Genomic DNA, 21000 nt, shown 5'->3' on the forward strand with positions numbered 1-21000 from the left:
AAGAAAAATCAGCAGACACATCTGAAATGTCTGCTCACAAATGTAAATTCAATTGCTTCTTTATGGAATGTACTGTTAGTGCATACTGTGGTACTACTGTTGCAGTGACCACACATAGTGTAGAACTGTCACAGACCACCGAGACAGGGATATATAAAGACATCAACACTAAACACAGCCCGCAGCCATGAGCAATCCAATCTAAGTCCGCGCAGAACACCTTGCAATACCCAGCGGGATGAAGCAACAGAACAGGCTTGTACCCGCAAAACGTACCTTGGCGGAAAGTGAAAATTATGTCAGAGGAGGAGAAGTTGGTGACCGTGACGAAGTTCTCCGAGTTGGAACCATCTACCTCCACCCGGACTGACTTCTCCATGTTGCCGTGGAAACTGCTGACTTCTCCAGTCGGGAAGGTGACATTGACGATGTGTCCTTCACTGTTGTACCTATTCAGACAGGATTCCTTTCTTACTTGGGGGGGTGGGGGGTGGGGTGGTAGTGAGGCACTGCAGCACAGATCTGATTTATCAGACACAAAAGGGCAAGTGAGACATTTTATCATGGACTCTGGACACTTGCTGAAGGGCCATTTTTAGGTAAGAGACATTATCTTCCTGAGCTGTGGGGCTCAATTACCTATGATCTCATTTAAGATCTATGCCAGATTTCTATCTAACTTTTTGGAGCACTGTCAGTAATAATTCAAGTAGTAGCTTGTCCTAGTTGTGCATATACACTTGCTAACAGTGGTGATGATGGTGGCTTCTGCCATTACAAAGAATCAGTAGAGTTGAAGAAACCACAAGATGGCACTGATAGTTCATCCCAGCACTTCACACCTCAGTACAAGGCAAGTCAAACTATTCTGAGAGTAGCAACAATCACAGGGGTGCTCTTCCCTAAATGGTAACAAAATGTATGCTTCATATGAAGACTCCAGTGACAAGACCCCTCGCATGCACTGGAAAAGCTGAAAAGAGGGTCAGTGATTTACACTGCACTCCACAGTGCAGTGCACAGTTTTAAGAGTATCACTTCTAAACAGCAGAGCTGTATCTGTCTGAGCAAAGGATTTATTATAAAAAAAAAATCCCACCACCAACAACAACAAAAATGCTGCCTTACTCATACACCGTAGTCCAACCATTCTCATCGCTCTTGGTTGCTAGGAGACCGCTGTTGCTGTGGTAAGTGAGCTGGGCAACGTCGTGGCCTTGCGCTGAGACCCTCTTGAGGACACGACTGCTGCTAACGGCGAGCCAGAGCACCTGCCCGCGGGGTGCCACCAGCCAGAGCGGCAGGCCTCCGGCGTCCCGCCGCACATGTACACCGCCCCCAGCATCGCGGCCCAGCACACCACTCAGCCGCCCGTCTGCCCCATAGCTGAAGTTGTACACGTGGTCCCCAGTAATCAGGTTCCTCGTGTTCAGGTGTGTGCCGTTGGGGCCGAACAGGTACAGCTCCTGGTCGGCTACTGAGGCTACCTCGTACAGGTCAGCGGCATTGGGCTGAGGCCGGTTTGGGCTCATAGCGCGGATGCGGATGTTGCCCAGGTCCGCGATGTAGAGCGTGCCGTTGGGCGCTACCACCAGTGCGGATGGCGCCTCCAGGCGGGCGTCACGTGCATAGCCTCCATCACCTGCAACGGCACCCCAAAGAAGACATTTGAGATTGGTAGCAGATGCTGCATTTGCCCCTCCATTCACCCCCCACCAAAATTCTTGCATGAGGCTTATAGTGCTTTTCTCTTTCCTTGCCTGCACTCCACAGAGCGAAGCCGATTATTAATTTATGGTCACCCTGATGAAAAAGAATTTTCATTTATCAAAACTCCTGCTCAGCGTGGGCACAGCTTCAACAGTGCTTAGTGGAGAGATGGGGCAAGATTTGATGGGCACGCGTGCACTGACAGCAGGCTGGAGGTTGCTGAGCTGATGGGGAGGAAGGGCATCCTCGAGAGGCTCCAGTGTGACGGACAGGACGCGCTTGTGCACAGAAGGGAAACGGCAGATGAAAGACTCTGAAAAGAGCAATCATCTGTTACCAGCGTGACATGATGGGAAATATGCAAAATACCCAGGGTGAAATAGTCACTGTTCCACCCTATTGGTTCAGAGAACATCCAATACACTTTTACCTTTTTTTTTTTTTTTTTGCTAAACATTACCCTCCCTCCTTAATAATATAAATAAATAAGATAACTAAAAGAAAAAAAGGAAAGCACCTTGTAGTGAGAATTCACTGGTAAAGCTTACTATTTTACTAAATCTTACTATCTTTAATGCCATCTCATAAAGTAGTGAAGGTCAGCCAGTATTAGAATTTTTATACTAATTATACATTAAGTCCTTGACTCTTAGAACCTCTGAAGGGTCACTCGGGGGGGGGGGGGGGGGGGGGGGGGGGAAGAAACAAAAAAACCAAACAAAAAAAACCAAACAAAAAAAACCATTGTTGCAAATAGTATAAGCCATTAACAAACTGAAGCCTCAAAAGTGCTTGACACCGCAATCACATTAAAAACGTAAAGCAAAAGAATCATTTGGACCCCAGGGACTGGAGTGAATGCTAATGAATAATGCCATTACAAATGAATTTGCTCTCTTCACTGCAAATGAAGAAGGCAGTCCCCCCCACCTATATCTTAAAATATGACATCAAAAGCTCAAGAGTAAATCAAAACCAAAATTCAGAGAGATTTAAATTAGAAAGAAGCCATTGTCCTGACCATTATGCTCTGAAATATATTTTTTCAGCTTTTCAAAGGACACTTTCCATTATTTATGATTCCATCTTGAGAGACACCCATACATTTAGTGAATAATAAATTGAATGATTTTTTCCTTCCAAATGTGGGGTTCAGCCCTTCAGACGCAAGAAGTGGAAAGAAAAATATCAGCAATCTTCTTAAGCAGCAGGGGTGTTTGATAGGTTTGATATTTTAACCATATTTATTTTCCAATAAGTTTAAAAAGAAATTGTTCATAAATAAAATGACGCTCAAAGTATGTATCAAAACATTCCCAATCCTACTAGGATGGCTGTGAAGACATGGTAGTTTCAATTAAAAAAAGACTTAAAACAAATCTACTATGCTACTTTTGAGCAAAAAGGACTTGGGTCTTTTCTATTGTGCCACAAGACCATGAAAAATAAAGTTCTCCATTGGTGGGCGTAACCCTCAATCCACACTGAACCACCCACACTTTTAATCTGAATAGCGTGCTGCCGGCCAGCTCTTTACTCACCAGAGAAGCAGTCACAGTTGGGGTCGATCTTGCAATCGCAGTCAGTTGGTGCTCCAGCAACCACTGAGATCTCCCCATTGGTAGTGACCTGTTGGATGCGGTTGATCTTCCGCTCATCTGTCTCTGCGATGTACAATATGCCCTGGTGGGACACAGCGATGGCTTTTGCTGCCTCCAATGTGGAATGTACGGCTGACTTGCTGAGCAGGGAGTGGTCCAGGCCAGGCACTTGGCAGTGGATTGGCCGGCCTGCTACAATGCGCACCTCCAGGCTCTCTGACACCTGTAGCACGATGTTGTTGTCCAGGACATAGAGGGAGTTGTCCATGGGATTGATGGCCAAGTCTGTCGGCCACTCCAAGCGCACCTGCATGCAAGAGATGTGACCTGCTTTCACCATCTTATACTAAATGCACAGTATAGATTCAGACAGGAAGTGCCTTTTTCATTAAACAGCACATCAAGATTTGGGTTGCCAAGTTAGCAAAGCTGAAACGCAGTCGCTGCCCTTCCACGGTCGTAGGCAAAGGTCAGCCACTGAAGTCCAACCTTTCGGTTGTTTACCTGACAACGCAACATGCCATTGGCTTTCTTGCCCCTGCCCAAATGTCAAGTAATAACTGTCATCACCATTGGTTTAAATTGCAGCCCTGACTGATTTGAGCTGGGTACACACTGCAGCGAAGGGAGCAGCAGGTGCCCACGCACGTTCCACACACGTCTCCAACCCTCCCACAATGAAGACATGCCTCATGAAAGACCGACGAGCACCAGGGGTGAATTAGTAAATAAATAGAACATGTCGAATTGCAACTGACAGGTTCAATTATTCCATCTGTCTGGAAGGGTGAGGAGCAGGGTTTTCTCGGTCAGAGTCCCGTTATAAATGGGGAATGATTCATCAGGATAAAATAAGAACCCCTCCAACCAATCATTACCCATGCCAAAGAGGAGTGTGTAAATTGCACTCGTGCAGATGGCTACTGATATATCCTGTGCGGCACTTCCGGGCTTGTCGAGGATTCGGAGCTTGCAGGGATTTGTGCGTCTTCCGCACTGTGGCAAATTCCCTGCTAATGCTATCCAGGCCCACGTGAGGCCGTCTGTGTCGACAAATAACCCTAATGTGAACAGACTTCCAGCACCAAGAAGACACTGATTCAACAGTATCCCCTTCTGTTGAGGTCCACATGGCTGAGTGCACAAATGACAGGAAGGAACATGTTGGATCATGTATCAGGACGTTTGTCTATGCTGTGGTGAGTGGAGGCAACTACAAAGTGTATGCTTGGTTGCCAGGATAAATAATAAACAGGAACCAATAAATCTCCCTAAACATGCATGGTGTAGAAGTGCCTGGGGGTGGGGGTGGGGTGTTTTCACCAGTAAAATGATTCCAAATAGATTTTTTAACACTTTGTGCAAGCACGGCTTCACTGAGAAGGATGTTTAGTTTGTTTTTTTGTTTTTTCCCTATTACCCCAATCCCATAATTCACAATAAGTAATTCACAAATTAGGTTGTCCTATAAAGTAACGCCAACTGTGCCACATGTACTAATTACACAAAAGCAGAAAACAGACCAACAATGAGAACAATGTGTTAATACAAAGAAAACACCGCAGTTATGTGTCTCACCCATTTAAGAATCAAGTTTGACACTACTTATCTAGAGAATCATCCACCCTGCTGCACATGGCTTGGTTAAAAGTTTCTTCCCAAACCTTGCATACCAGAAAATTTAGCCATGCAGTGCAGCTTCAGAGGAGATCCGAAAGTGCCCACGTGTGACTCCTTTGGTGCAAAGTGGAGAGAACCATTGTCTCTCATTCATTCATTATTCATGAAACACTGCCATCTTATAATGTCTCTGAAGGCTTTGATCTGATGGGTCAGCAATCAAACTTTAATAAAGCGAGAGGCCTTCCGTGCAATTTATACTGAAGCACTTGTTACCTCATCAAGCAGAAGGGGGGCGGGCAGTTAGGCACAGCAGAATAAACAAAGCAACAACAATGGTCCAACTTTCCAGACCAGAGGGAACGGCCAGATCCCTGTGCGCATAATGCCCCGCTAACCATCTGAAGAGGAAAGTGAAATTAGTATAGATTATGCTAATTGCAGTATGCATGTTGTAGGTGGGTCAGCATGGCTTAGAACAAGTGCTAATCAGAGGCTAACTGCCAGCAGCCTTTCCTCCTCCTGAACAATGTATGGAAACAGAGTCCGAGAACAGAGCTTGATGGCTGATTGGCCATGGAGGTCAAGGACGACATGTTGCATGTGCGTGTCTATCTGTTTTATTTCTGTGCACATGGCTTGCTGCTGGTGCATGTTTGGGACTGTATGCAGGTTCGTGGATGTATGTATCTATGATTATATATATGGAGATAACTATGATGTTCATATTACAAAGCTCTATAGTTCAGAAGAATTTTCCCCCCCCATGTATCTCTCCAAATTAAACTGTAAGTGGTAATGAAGTTCTGATAGAGTAACACCAACTATAGCCACAAGCTTGCCACAAGACTACACAGTCAGAAAAAAGTATATTACAGCATTTTGTTGTTTTTCCTCTAGCCTATTCACTGAGATGCTGAACTGTATGATATCAGCTAATATTTGTGAACATTAGTTTGAGATTTGTGTTGCTACTTCTGGTTTCAGACAAACTTTAACAAGGTCCCAAGTTTCAAAGTTATTCATTATTTCTTTAATATTTCTTATACAATATAAAATATTTTGCATGCACAGAGAGATAGGCCAAATAACACACTAAATTGTAGCACACTAAGAATATAAATATTAAAATCAAGTTAAAACTATAGCTTTTTGTGTAGGCTTCATACATTTACAGGTTATAAATCAATTGGTAAATGAATAGGTAAATGTGACAGTCCCAACTCCTTGGTAGCCTCTGTTAGACGGTGGTGGTATTGCACGTGGCTTTGTATTTGTTTCATTTCCTGTTACATATGCTCTCTGTTTTGTTTAATGGCCACACCCCTTCAGGTGATGCCTGTTTTGCCTCATTTGCTGCAGCACCTGAGTGTACTTATGTTATTATGGTCTTTCGTTTAAAAGCCCTTTTTGTGTGCATGACCATTTCAGTCATTGTTGCTGTTATGTTGACTTTCTTTAGTTCTGGTTAGTGCACTTTTATGTTGGGTTTCATTAGTTTAATTAAATTCTTCAGATAGAGACTTGAATTTGCTTCCTCCCTTTTTCCTGCATGTTCTATGCTTGTGAGAGTAAATAAATGAAATGAAAGGAAATAATGGATCATTTAATTATTTAAAATAAGCAAAAAAAAATCTAAGTAGTCATAACCATTTCTGAAAAATAAAAACAGCTTATAGAAGAATAGTGATAAAGAATGTAAAATGAATTAACTGTAAACAAAAGAAGGTAATCCTACATAATTGGTGTTCCTTGTTGTAGAATTGAAGATTTTGTAGAAACATTATGCATATTATGATAAAAATAACAAAATAGTGACGAGTATAAAGGCAATTAGAAACTAATTAGAAATACATTTTCAGCAATGTTGTTTTTGTCAAAATATGTCTATAGTAGAAACCTAAAATTTACAGCCATGTCACCATCTCATAAATCTTTATCTGTCTTGTCTCCTTGTGGATTTGTGGATACTAAGGATGTAGACGCTCTATCCATTTAGCTCTAGGTGCAGGGGAGAAAACTTTGTTAGAGTGGTAAGACCAAAATTAAACTCACTTAATCTGACTGAAGTACATCTATACTATAGCCTTCACTGGAGACATCTCTGTAAAGATTTAAAATGGCAGAAGCTCCCTCAAGCGCCTCTGCACCAAAGCAAGATGATAATCTTTGCCTCTTGAAACTGTCAGGAAGAATCTTGTTTGTAGATCAAAAACAGGGAATTATTCCTTCTGTATTATCATCTTGACTGAATTTTTTCACCTATTCCCCACATCAGCAGCAGATCTGCTGGTAAACACCACATCTGTGTCACATGCTTCCGATGTTGAATCCTTTGGCAAAATATCCAGCATGCAAAACTAAACTTTAGCACATTGGCACAACTCAGTGAAAGAGCTCGCTAAGATTGTAAAGTTCAAACATATCAGCACATTCTACGCCATAAATACCATTGGTTATTTGCATACACATCACTCTAAAATCAGAGATTTGTGCATGCAGCGAAGAAGGTTACCTTCACATGAATTTCTTCTTGTGTTAATTTGCACATAAGGAAAATTGTTGTTATTTCAAATTTGTAGAAGCTGATACTGTCAGCCTGAATTTTAGACCTGAGCGTACTTCACAGTGAATGGTGCTCATTGCTTACTATCACTATTTCATTTATAACCTGATGTCACCTTTGTTCACAGCAGTACTTACTAGTACAAATACCATAGCCAACCTTCCACTAACATACTGAGTTTGCACATCATTTCCAACATCCAATGTAATTTATAGATTTAGTTCGTAATTACATCAAAAGTTATGTCTTTATATCATATACTGCCTGGCCAAAAAAAAGGTCACACACACTAATATTTTGTTGGACTGCATTTAGCTTTGAGTACGGATGCATTCGCTGTGGCATCATTTCCAAACGCTTCTGTAATGTCACAACATTTATTTCTGTCCAGAGTTGCATTAATTTTTCCCCAAGATCCTGTATTGATAATGGGAGATTTGGACTACTGCACAACATCTTCTCCAGCACATCCCAAAGATTCTCAATGGGGTTCAGCTTGGGACTCTGTGGTGGCCAAACCATGTGTGAAAATGATGTCTCATGCTCCCTGAACCACTCTTTCACAATTTGAGCCTGATGAATCTTGGCAATGTCATCTTGGAATATGCCCATGCCATCAGGGAAGAAAAAAATCTATTGATGGAATAACCTGGTCATTCAGTATATTCAGGTAGTCAGCTGACCTCATTCTTTGGGCACATAATGTTGCAGAACCTAGACGTGACCAACTTCAGCAACCCCAGATCATAGCACTGCCCCCACAGGCTTGTACGGTAGGCACTAGGCATGATGGGTGCATCACTTCAGCCACCTCTCTTCTTACCTTGATGTGCCCCATCACTCTGGAACAGGGCAAATCTGGATTCATCAGACCACATGACCTTCTTCCATTGCTTCCAATCTTTATGCTCCCTACCAATTGAAGCTGTTTTTGCCGGTTAGCCTCAATGAAAAGTGGTTTTCTTAAGGCTACACAGCTGTTTAGTCTCAATCCCTTGAGTTTCCTTTGCGTTGTGTGTGTGGAAATGCTCTTACTTTCACTATTAAACATATCCCTGAGTTCTACTGTTGTTTTTCTATGATTTGATTTCACCACACGTTTAAGTGATCACCGATCACGATCAATCAAGATTTTTTTCCGACCACATTCCTTTCTTGAAGATGATTCTTCCCCACTGTCCTTCCACTTTTCAATAATGCACTGGACAGTTCTTAACCCGATTTTAGTAGTTTCAGCAATCTCCTTAGATGTTTTCTTTGCTTGATGCATGCCAATAATTTGACCTTTCTGAAACAGATTAACATCTTTTCCATGACCACAGGATGTGTCTTTCCACATGGTTGTTTAACAAATAAGAAGCTAATCACTGCATCAGTTAGGGTTAAATAACTTGTTGCCAACTGAAACATAATCACCCATGCAGTATTTATCCAATGGAAGGCTCTTACCTATTTGCTTAGTTAAATCCAGGTGATCCTTTTTTTTTGGCCAGGCAGTGTATATTGTTTGGTGCCAAAATATTTAAAAATAATTCCCTCCCTTTCAAATTTAATTAATTTTAAGTCATTAATATTACTTTCTTTAGTTGGAAATTGTAGTAACGCTTCTGATTTGATTGAATATTCGTAACACTAAGATTTGTTATTTTAAATTAATATACATGATTGTCAATTAAGGTTACAAATTTATAATTAAAAAAAAATAAGAATAAAATTAAAGCTAATTTTGTGAGACTGATTACTTTAGACTTTTTTATTAATATATCATTCTCAGACCTGGAACTTGCTGTCTTTCTTTCATAGAACCGAGAGCGACGTGCAGTCAGGGGCCGCGTGTCTCGCTGGGAAATGTGTCCGGTTGAGGCTGATCCCTCCCTCTGCCTGCCTCAATGTTCCCTAGACCACGCCCTTGCCTCAGGTGAAATATAATAAATTAGAATTTTGACAGAGCACAATTGTGGTGGAGGAAAGCCCTTTTCTCCTTTACCCCTTCCCACCTGCCCCTCCCCTGCAGGCTAGTAGTTTTTTTTTTCCAGCTGCGTCCTCAGTCAACCATCTCGGAGAAGTGCCTCAAGGAAAACAAGCCGTGGTCAGCGAGAGCCTTAACTCTTTGATGCCGACAAGAACAGGGCCTTCCACTGAGGCCAATTTTTCAAGAGAGAGAAGATGTCTTTTTTATGCCTTGGTCAACAGAAACTCATTACCACATCAGCTTACTTTCCCTGAGAGATAGAATGAGGGGGGAAGAGAGACAGAGAGAGAGAGAGAGAGAGAGAGAGAGAGAAAGAGAGGCCTATGTGAGATGAGGCAGGAAAAAAATAAATGAAGTTGCTGCAAGTGATGTTTGAAAAAGCTTGGCTTTCAGGGTAAGTCTCTGTCACTCGAAAGTGTGCTAATGGCTGCGATGAAATCACAGGCAGAGATGAAGGGCTGCTTCCTAGCCTCCAAAAATACAACAGCCGGCCGGGAGCTCTGTCGAAAGGTTGCCATGGTAATAAGCTTTCATGGGTGGGAAGGTGGGTCAGCAAGGCCCCACCCCCTGGGCGGGAGAAGAGCAGATGCAAATATGGGTCAGTGTGTTCCAGTAACAGGAGAGGGAGCACGTCTGCAGGCTCTCTCTCCACCAGCTCCCTCTGTGGAGGTTAGCGCATCTCAGCACTTCTGTGTCTGTGGGTGCTGCCTAATAGACATGCAGCTCAAGGCAAACTAACCATCATACGATAAGGCTGGGGTAATAGCTTTCCGGTCGAAGTGGGCAAGGCTCAGGTCACTCACTCTCTCTCTCTCTCTCTCTCTCTCTCTCTCTCTCACCTTCATTTTCCTAGTAGTGGAAGGAAGCTTGGAAGAGTGAGCATGTCATTGGACTGTGCTGACAACAACCAAGAGCACAGCTAGAGCAGGAAAAGGACCTTCCACACCACAAACACATCCCACTGCTGCCACTGTTGCCGAGCGACAAGACAATGGCTCACCATTTTGCTGCGATCCAGTAACCTGAATGGTCTTGTACACAGCTGGGCTGATAGGGGATGGGAGTCTGCATCCTCCGCCATACAACTGAGCCATGAAGAGGGAGCAGCACTTGCCAGACTAGCCCCAGCCATTCCTCCCTCCCTGTGGACCTAAATGGAGCTGGGATTGAGCCAGGCTTGCTGGCTCCATCTTGGGTTCGTTTCAGCTGGGCCCATACAGGTGCCCCCCAGGGTGTATAGCCGCCTTTCGTCTTCCTAGAAGGCACGCTTCCCATTCTCTCGGAGCAAGTACAGTCCTAGGGCATTTTCTTTGAATTGTTTTCTGTTCTTTGATTCCAAAGTGTACACGTTATATTAGTCAGTAAAGTTTGTTGTAACACTGGCAGATTTGATCATTCCTCAAACACAACCTCCTGTGTATAAAGTGAATATATGGGTATGGGTCAGTTACTGTACTTTCTCATTTGCTATGAGATGTAATGTTCTTGTGGTCCCAGTTCCTTATATAAATCTTATTCAAACATAGCATAGCATTCAGGTTTAATCGTTATATGGATCCAAAAAAAGACCATTCCAGGAGTGGGATTAAAATGATCCCACAGTCTTTACTTGAGACACTACAAGATTATTAATTATATTTCTAATAAGATATAGAAACTCTTGCTGAACACCCAGCAAAATCAACCAATTACTGGAACAGACAGCACTGTGCCAACCTCTTGTAAGCCCATAATCACTAGAATCATCAGAATATATCACCACAGAATATAAATCAGAAACCTTATGCAAATTCTACTGTTGGAGTGAGTTATGATGTGTGGACAATCGCTGTTCCACTAAAACACACAACAGTCCTAAAATAACCCATGAAGCTAAGTGCACATAAAAAGCATGCATATGGAAGTGGAGGGCAGTGTGTGTCTAGTTCTATTAATGAGTGTGCACCTGTGTGATATCCATGCGGGCATCACAACTGAGCGGCTGAGTGGACATCAGACCATTGGAACCAATGATGGTTGTTAGCACCCCTCTCTCATTGATCTTCTGGATGGTGGTCCCATCCACAAAGTACACAAAGCCCCTCTTGTCCACCGCAATACCTGCAAAAATGAGAGAGACAGCAGGTTTGTGATTAGGGTGTTAGCATGTACATGTGAAACTGTGAAGAAGGGGCTTAATCCAATTCTGATAGACATCCTCAACCACTGTCATTTTTTAACAAACCCACAGCACCACAGAAATGTAATTATATTTCCTTTCCCAGGGAACACTAGAGGAATTCTAACAATGCAAAGGAGAGAAAATAAGTCATTCACAAGATTAGATTTGTTGTGTGGGCCTTGAAAACTTAGCCTGCAAGAGTAATTAGGACTGAAAAAGACAGGATGACTGTGCACACTGTGTCAGTTCGAACTGCTCGGTGAGAGCAGAGTGTGAGTAGTGGAAAGGTCAGGGTGTGTGATGAATCATCCGGATGTAGGACAGCCCCTTCAGGCCCTTTCACACAACCGCAGCTGAGCCATGCTCATGGTGAACTGGCCCGAGGAGACACCCCTGGTCTCCAATGACACAACGGAAAAATTAGGCTGGAGTGCGTTAGCCTGGCATGGGTTTGGTGCAAAAAGTGGCGGCGATCAGTGAGGCATGTGCTGCCCTATGATCTTGATGCCCGATGTTGCACATGGCCCAGGCAGAATGAGCCCAACGGCCAAACGAGCTCCCCTTGTTCTGCGCACTCGGTTCAGCTACTGTAAGAGGTGATGCAATCTGCAGACAGAAAGCCCAGCTGGCTGTGGTGGCATCCTATTCGTCATGCTGCTTTATGTAGGGGCATCTCGGGACCCCCTGCCCTCCCTCCCTCCCTCCCCCACACGCTTGGTGCTGAGCCCAAGCCTTTTGACTTTCCTGGCAGTAAGATTGTCCTCTCTCAGCATAGCTAATGAATTCCTCCACCCGTCAGCAGGCGACACAACAGGGTCAGCGCATCGCATCTGCGTGGCAAAGGTGAACCTGCCACCACTACCTCCTGGACCTTTCATCACGTGGCCGACACTGACAGATTACACGGTGGAGAGGGGCCAGGGCTACCACCCGCAGCTCTCCTCCCTCGCCCCTCGCTGTATCTCTGCTCCCCTACCTCCACCACCACCCCTCACTGCCAAGAGCCATGCACCCTCGCCTGTACGCAGTCACAAGAAGGCTGTTGCAGCTCCTAGAATCGTCCTCTGTTGTGCTTACAGATCGCCTTCTTACCTTCAGGGGGAGAGAAAATTGTGTGAGGGCCACACGCATCACTGGGCTGTATCCTCTGAAGCTTCTACGCTTAGATCATGAAGGGCTCCTACTCTCTTGGGCTGCACATGCTTTTTAGTAGAACGTGGGCCTAACAAGCTCCAATCATGTCGGTACTTTAAAAGCCATGAAGCAGTTCCAAGAGCTCTATCCTGCTCTGTCGAGAATTCTCGAGGACAAACAGAAACATCTCCAGACCCTCCCCGCATGTTAGCTAGCACTCGCTCGCACAGCACACTTCTTCTGTTTTGACACCTCTATATGGGCTCAGATGCTGATTTTATGGTGATAACATAAATTGACATTTAGCACATATTCAGTCAAATTTAGAGTTTGAAATGTCCCTTGGAAAAAAAAACAAAAAACTTAAAGTGCACCATTTATCTCAATAACTAAATTCCATTTTAAAATCACAGTGCCCTAGCTGCATTTTTTCAGCCATATTTTTTAATGACAACATCACAAAATATGCCTTGAGTAATGTGTGTTCCAGTCATCTGTCGCACCATGTGTTGTTTAAAAGCCTTTCTGCTTTTTGGGTCTGTTCCCACTGGGCACATTTCTCAATGCTAATAACTGCAGTGGATTCTGAGGAGGGGCTGAAAACTGTCATTGACAACTTCTCAAACAATTTTCGACTTGAAATTACCAAGGAAATGATGTTGGGTTGTGTTGATTGCTTTTTTTTCTCCCCTTTCTTTTCAATTTCGACACCAATTTCCTACATTTATAGCACTGTGCACACTAGCACTGAATTAACATGCAGCTGACTGTATTTTGTTCTTAGGACCTTCAGCCCATAACTTAAAAAAAAAAATCCTGTCATAATTTGTTTTCATGTTTCTGTTTGAAAACGAGTTTGCGATCTCCCCGAGAGCAGCATGTACTACAGATTTGGCTTTAATGTAATGGTCTCAAAGGGTCTGGGCAAATCTAAACCCAATTAGCAGAGGGAGAGAGGAACATTCAGAACATTGCCAATGTAACAAACAAAGCTACAAGTGCACTCTCTCTCTCTCTCTCTCCTCCCATATGACTACTTACCCTGCAAAAATAATAAACAAAGACTAGCAAATGCAGAAGCATAGAGAAAGAATGCTTTTTATAACTGTCTTAATTAATCTATGAAATATTCATGTTGTTTTAAGGTATTCATTAGGAATTCACAGAGGTGATCAGCAGTTGTTCAAACTGGCTGCAAAAAAATTACACACGAAAGACATACTTGTAATATATAGTTCATTCGACGGCCTAAACGTAGTTGGTAATGGTAAGGTTTTCTAAAAAACCTTCATGCTGTGCAAAGGAACGACGCAGCATATGCGTGCACGGTAACATGTTTTGAGAGCAACGGCATGAGCTGCTCATGAGATCAGGATGTTGTGGCTTTTCCCGCCTTCTCCGGGGGTGTGCTGCTGCTTCGTTCTGCTCGGCCTGAGGGAACACTCGCTCGTACAGCTCTGTGACAGGAAGCAGCAGCTCTTCACTGATAATGACGTCATAGTCCACAATGCCGGTGCCACTGAAGGATGTGTTTAAACTTTCAGGCATATGTGCAAGTTATGTAATGTAAGACCGCCGTAATTTTAGTACAAATGTCTTCCTTGATAGCAAAAATAAAAAAAAAATGTACTTTTACTTTTGTTGGACCTTTTTCCAGCAAAGATGCACACACACATGCATGTACACACATGCATGTAAACATACAGTTAATTTTGTTTTAACGACGTGCACGTAGTACAGCTTACACTCAATAATTCAGGTAAAGTGGTCAAGCAGTCAGTTAAACTGTAGAACAGCTATCATACTTTTTCTTACAAATATTTTAGAAATTATTTTAATTAGCTATTTGTGTTGTCAGGTTATATATGTGTTCTGGCAGACAGACTGTGACAGAACTAAGGGAAAGGTAAATACAAGTGGAAATATTAAGATTCAAAAAGGCAACTGAGCAGCACATTACTTAAATCACAGGATGGCAGTACAATTCAAGACATTTAATCAGATATTACTCAGTATCAATGCAGCCCCAATTAATAATAAGGTGTTATTTTATTATCTAAGTATAATGTTCCCATCTGAATGTTCTGAATATAGCTGAGAGGTGAAACGTCTAAAGCTGGCCACCTCCACAGTGCCAAGCAGGGGCCTGTGTGGGATAACTGCATGTGAAGATCTTTGCTCCTGTGTGGTGTAGTTAGCAGGTACGTGCTGCTGCTCTAAAGAAAGGCTCTATGGATGGAACTGCTGGCTGGATCATAGATGGTGTGAAAAGGATTTGAGCAAGTGAACTTTTGCATTAGTCTCCGCCTTCTCTGCTTCAGGGGAACATTTTAGCTTATTATAACCCCGTAAGCCATTCCCTGGGTCATATTTCACCTGTTACCTCCCACTGGAAAACAAAACAACAACAACAAAAAAGAGCAAGAGAAAAGAATTTTGAATGTTTTGGCTGGATTGTAAAGGTGATTAGATAAGGTAATGCAATTGCTCACAGTGAGTGGTTCAGCAAATTTCCGGTGAAACGAAAATCAAGAATGGTTTAACCGCTGAGTTTTACCACTATTTTCCTAGACAAGGCTCTGAGTTAGGCTGTGACTGGAAGAAGCTGTATGCTGCTGAAACGTTCTATTGCACGGTGCTTTGAAAACAGTGAAACCAGTAGGATCCACGTGAGCCACAGCCTCATAATAAGAGTGTCTTCCTACCAGCAAAGCAGTTCCATGACATTTTGGCCCAATATGGTGCAGTACATAAAAAGAACCAGAAAAGGAATGTTTTTAATACAGTTTACAATATAAATAATATAAATACAGTTTAACAGCTTTCAAAAATGTATGACTAAAGATCTTGTATATTACATAAATGAGGTGCACTGTAACAACCTTGTTGATTTTTATTTCTAACTCAGGCCTATTCCAATAATTCTCCAGAAAACTCTCCTGTTCTTGTAGTGTACAGAAGCAAAAATGGTGGCCAAAGTTAATGGGGATATTAACTGCATTAAAAGGGAAGTGATGCCATTGAAAGACGAGGCGCACAGACAGAAACATCAAACATCTCTTTAACACCCATAGAGTATTCAGTGAAAAGCCCCTAGACTTAGCGTACATATGCATGTTTGGCTTATTTGAATATTGAGGAAAGCATTTAACGAGAACTGTAGTTGTACTTCAAGAACAAGGCTCAAAGTGAACACCAAAAAAGCCAGCCAACGCAATTAAAAAAGCAATTTGTCATTTGAAAAACAGGCTCCCTTTATCAAGGTTACTATGGTGTACATCTGTGAAGGCACAGAAAAAAAAGGCACTTGCTCTTGCTTCGTCTTTTTATTGATGAAAATTTGTGCGCATTTCCGGCTAATAGAGATGAGATCTCTTGCTTAAAAAAGTTTACCTCCAGAGCCATGAGCCGAAAGTAAAAGGGATGTAGACAAGGTGGAGGAAATGTCATTTCCTGCTGCTTTGCAACAGCCAGCTGAAGAACGGGGGCGACAGATCCAAACTAATGACAGCTCTAGACTAAGGTAGCCAACATGCTGGTTCTTTATCCTCTGTCTGTCTACCACACTGTGCATTTTCTGATTTGGAAATGAATACAGCAGTGTTCATTTAATCCCCTGCTGGGGCAAAAGTTCTGGATTTGCCTGAGAAGCCTGACAGCATGGCAGTCATTGGCGACCATCTCACCGCGCTCGGAGCTAGTCACATGTCAAAACCATTCTGCCATGTAAACGTAGCACTAATAAAAAAGAGCCACCACTTTAACATCCACCCGCTGTCCAGGGACACCGCATCCTGTGCCCCTGAATGAGAGACATCTTGATCCAATGTGGCACGGGGACAGCATCTGTGACCGCACTCAGCAAAGGAAACGTTAAGAACCAGAGCAGGCGTAGCTGAGCTCGGGCTTATGGAGTGAACTGGATCTTCTCTGAGCCAATTGGATCTTGTCTGAGGTGGTTACAAATGGAAGAAAAAAGAAGCAATGAAGGAGGGTAAATCTCGCGGCGACAATTTTATCAGTGTATTTTGCCTGCATGGTGGAGAGGGTGCAGACAATTTCCTGCCTGTCACTGGAAGCGATGAATAAATTCACCTTCAAACAACCAAAGAGTCAAAAGATTTTCCAGGGGCATCTGCAGACCCACAGGTTAATACTTTTATCACAGTCACCGCAAGTTTTCACTATTAGAAAAATATGTGCCATGCCAAGGCCTATGATCTGTCTCAATACAGTTTCTGCTGTAAAAATAAACTGCAAGTACAAAGGCATTAAAGCTTCATTAAAAAAAAAATTATTTCTAAATAAACCCTTTTATAGTTCTCTTGGACTGGAAGTGTATGTTGTGCTAATTGCTAGATGCATTCTTCTATTCATGAGACTGAGAGCATAGTAAAAGAGCTTGTTTTATGAGTGAAATCTTTATTTTAAGGCTCCATTTGTATGTTCCAAATGTGTTATTATAAAGGGCTAATCTACTCAGCACACACTCGGCAAAAACAAAGGAAGGTATATTAACATTATACATGATCCCACATCTTCACTATTAACAACCATTTCCTGTTGTGTGTGGATTTACATGAAACTGAATCACACACATTCTACAAAGTAAATAATTACAATTACTTAAAAAAACATGGGTAATTGCAAACCAATCCAGTTTCAGAACAGCATTGTTTGGTTTATTGAAACTGAAACTAATGAAGATAAAACGGAGCTCTAGTGTATTTTAACTAACCATGTTTAGAAAAATTGAACTAGCAAACCCTAATACATTTTTCTTAGGTAGGGAATGTGACATGTACATATGGACCCTGGGAATGCTGCACTTGTCCAGGCTGCAGTACACACCAATGCTATGTAGCTGTTAACTGTGGTCCTCTTGGTGGTTTGAGGTGTCCAAGGCAGATGGTGGGAGGCAGCTGTGAATAACTGCCCTGCCACCTTGCATCTTCTTGTCTTATCCTGTCATAGTTCTGTCAATCAAGTTGGCAGGTGATGCTGGCGTGGGATGCCTGGCAGGCTTGTGTGTGACAGTGACAGAACACTGCCATAGCGCCTTCTGGCACCCTTCATTGACCCTCACTTGATTTAGCAAACAGTGGCCTTAAGTAATCCCTCATAAGATCACCCATGTGCTCAGATTCGGACGTCTTTAAGCATCCCTTCTGGGCAAACTCCCTGGCACGTTTCTGTCACAGGCAAGCAAGCGAATGGCAAACAACGCAAGAGACGCAATCCATCACTGGTCTGGATTGTGTTAAACGGCCTAAAAAATGTGAGCTTGACTCCAGATTCATTATTTATGAGCAAACTGTCGCTTGGCAATGTCTGATCTGTTCCAACTCAGCTTTCTGCTGATAGACCAAACAGATTTCTCCAGTTCTCTAGTGCAAAGCAGTAAAATACCAAACAATTGCTTCAAAGCTGTCACCCTCTGTAAACAAAGAGGCAACATTTCACCCGAAGGACCAAAGACAGTGTTCTCCAGGCACATGCATGACTTGTGTTCCATTTGTAGACAGGGAAACAATGCCTCAATATGCCTAGCCAGTTTTCCATTTGGTAAGTATGTGCATAAACCCACAAGACCCACACCGATAAAACACAACAACTCAAGCCCTAGAGGAGGAGGCCAGCCACTGTACTGTGGTCTCACTTCACTGAGCCTTTTAGAGCATATTTAGAGCGGCGTGGTGAAGAAACCGCATCACAGTGGAACAGCAGGGGACTGAACTAGCATCTAGGTTAATGTGGTCCGGTGTGACAAAAATAGTCAAGGGAGAGCTGACTATACAAAATTCTTCTACACAGACATAAGTTGGACTTTTTATTTCTGTTGGTGAAAACCTTGCCTTCTGATTCATTTTGTGAGTGCTATTGGAGCTAATCCACTGTCCACCTCATCTTCCGTACACCTGTCTGATGATGGTGATGACAAAAAATGACTTTAGTTTCAGCCTCTTCTCCCCCTTTCTAACCTGATGCAACCTGCCATATTCATTTAGGACTTGATGCCCATGACAATAGCATGGTTTCCACCCTCCTGCAAATTTTTTGGGTGAACTTGGCTGTATCTTTGCTTTGCCTCGCTACCCAGCTTGGACCCACTTTGCCTTTTGCATCAGAAATGCAGCTTTAAAAACTCACCTCCCCATCTGTTGCAATGCCACAATGCCATTGACTCTGAGATAGGAAACTTGGGTTGGGGGTGTGGGATGGGGGAAGTGGTGGTTGGTGGGGTGGCGGTGGACCCTGATGAAAGCAAAAGACGCAGTGACTGTGTGTTAGGACCAGATAAAGGCATTAGTCCATCATCTCTGGGGCGGAGGGAGGCTGGCGGCATGGGTGAAGGCAGATCTGCGGGCCCCGCTCTCTCTGGTTGATGCTGCTCTCCGCAGAGTCGGCTAAGCCGATCCCACACCAGACCACTACCGATAAGAGGGGCCATGTCCCCAACAAAAAGCACCAGCACCACTGGCCACTGTGGGCTGAATGGAGAAGGGGTCGGGGTCCAGCTAAGACCCATTGTTCCCAGGACTTGGCTAGAAGACAACCCTTGCAGGCAGCAGATCAACAAAGACTGTGTTTGATCTAAAAAAAACCAAATAAATAATGAAGAAACACAAATAGCCCAGCTTCCTCGATGAGGCCAGTACTAACTGCATTCCTTTGATACCTCAAATATCCCTTTTAAGCAAAACACAAATATCTGCAACATAAACCAGAAATGGGCCCTCTCATTTTTAGCTCCACTAGAATTATTTGTAGCGTTAACTAGTTCCAATGAAAGCCAGGTTTTACATTTGCTACAGCAGTGAAACACAAATCCTCATGATGCGTTAAGATGCGAGGTTTTCAAGGGCAAATTTCTACCCTGAAAATGAATGTTACACGATTCTACCAAGAATGAAGCAGGGCCCGCCGAGACCTCTTCGAGCAGGAATGTGATGAGAAATTGCCGCACAGCTCAATGAACACAGTGCTGAAGCGCCGAAAATCAGGGGGGCATACAGTAGTGGACTCCATCCTGGCTGATAAGCGCAATGTTCGCAACTATCTGCGCAGCCCTGTAGCCTCCGCTAGGGTGGGGGGGTTGACTTGGAAGCAGGATCAATGCCCATACAGCAAACAAATCTTAAATCTTAAAAAAAAAACAAACAAACAAACAAAAAAAAAAACAGCTGGAGACTAAAAGATAAGCCTTTCATTTTTCTCCCAAATCCTCCACTCGTTACAGACGTAGTAAGATATGGAAATCTGATGGTGGGGCATCAGGGCCTTTTTCTACTGGCTCCTCAAGATTGATTACTTTCGCACTGCTTGCTGGATGGATGTAATGAATTTTTTAAGGCCTCACATGTCTGAACGCAAGAGAGGATGTGCTAAAGGTCCTTCCTTGGGTGGCTAATCTGGGTCTGCAAGCGCAGGGCGTGTGCTTGGCAAGCCTCCTGTGGAACATCATTCATCATTCTAACCTTGGAGCTTGGAGGTTAGGCACAGTGGAGGCATCTTCAAACATGCACGGGTCATGATTTTGGGAAAAAGAAAATAAATAATTTTTTTAAAAAGGAACTCTCCACATCTCTCAGCAGCTGGTGAGGACCTAAACCACATCGGGAGTGTCTGTGAACCTGTGGAGTGAAGTTTAACATGGTAGGAACCAGCCCTTTGAAACAAAAAGGATTCGATATGGAGACACGAGGGGTTGTCTGGCATACAGAGGCTGGACTGATTGGTTTCGGGTGAGGCTTTTTGTGACACACTTCTCTTTTTATTAAAGTTTAAAACTTCACTCAGTTGCTCTCAATACTGGCTCAAGAAAAGAAGATTCCATTCAACATTTCCAAGGACTCTTGCCTTTTGTAAACAAGTCATGTTCGTTTATTTTTGCTTCCTTAATGCTCTGGAACATACAGTGATTCCCCGGCTAGAAGACTCTTGTATGGTGAATAAAGCAGACACTGCTGTATGGGAAGAAATGCTCTGTGAAACAGCAGCTCACAGAATGTGCAGAAACACTAATCAAAAGAAAAAGACAGGCAGACAAGCTGAGACACTGCTGTGAATCCCTCAGTGACGGCCAACATGCCTGAAATGTTCCACTAAAGAATGCTCACAGGTGGGTAGTTCAAAAACATATGTAGAGCCATGATTATCGAGAATGACAGTATTACAAATATGACGCTATGGGACTAAATAGCTTTTGTCTATGGGAATAATGTTTAGGACTTGA

General features: G+C 43.2%; 1 protein-coding gene across 3 annotated transcripts in view; it reads right to left on the reverse strand.

Moving 5' to 3' along the window:
- The window catches only part of LOC113574197 (teneurin-1-like), a 140583-nt gene that overhangs the window by 10520 nt on the left and 109063 nt on the right, over positions 1-21000 (reverse strand). For all 3 annotated transcript variants that reach the window (XM_035532295.2, XM_027004950.3, XM_081698983.1), the window contains exons 23-26: positions 11415-11569; positions 3252-3618; positions 1129-1642; positions 277-449 (exon numbers count right to left, since the gene is read on the reverse strand). In XM_035532295.2, coding sequence (XP_035388188.1) covers positions 277-449; positions 1129-1642; positions 3252-3618; positions 11415-11569 — 1209 coding nt within the window. The remainder of the gene's footprint in view (positions 1-276; positions 450-1128; positions 1643-3251; positions 3619-11414; positions 11570-21000) is intronic.

Source organism: Electrophorus electricus, chromosome 16 (assembly GCF_041902795.1).
Source record: "Electrophorus electricus isolate QZ-2024a chromosome 16, ASM4190279v1, whole genome shotgun sequence".
NCBI lineage: Eukaryota > Metazoa > Chordata > Actinopteri > Gymnotiformes > Gymnotidae > Electrophorus > Electrophorus electricus.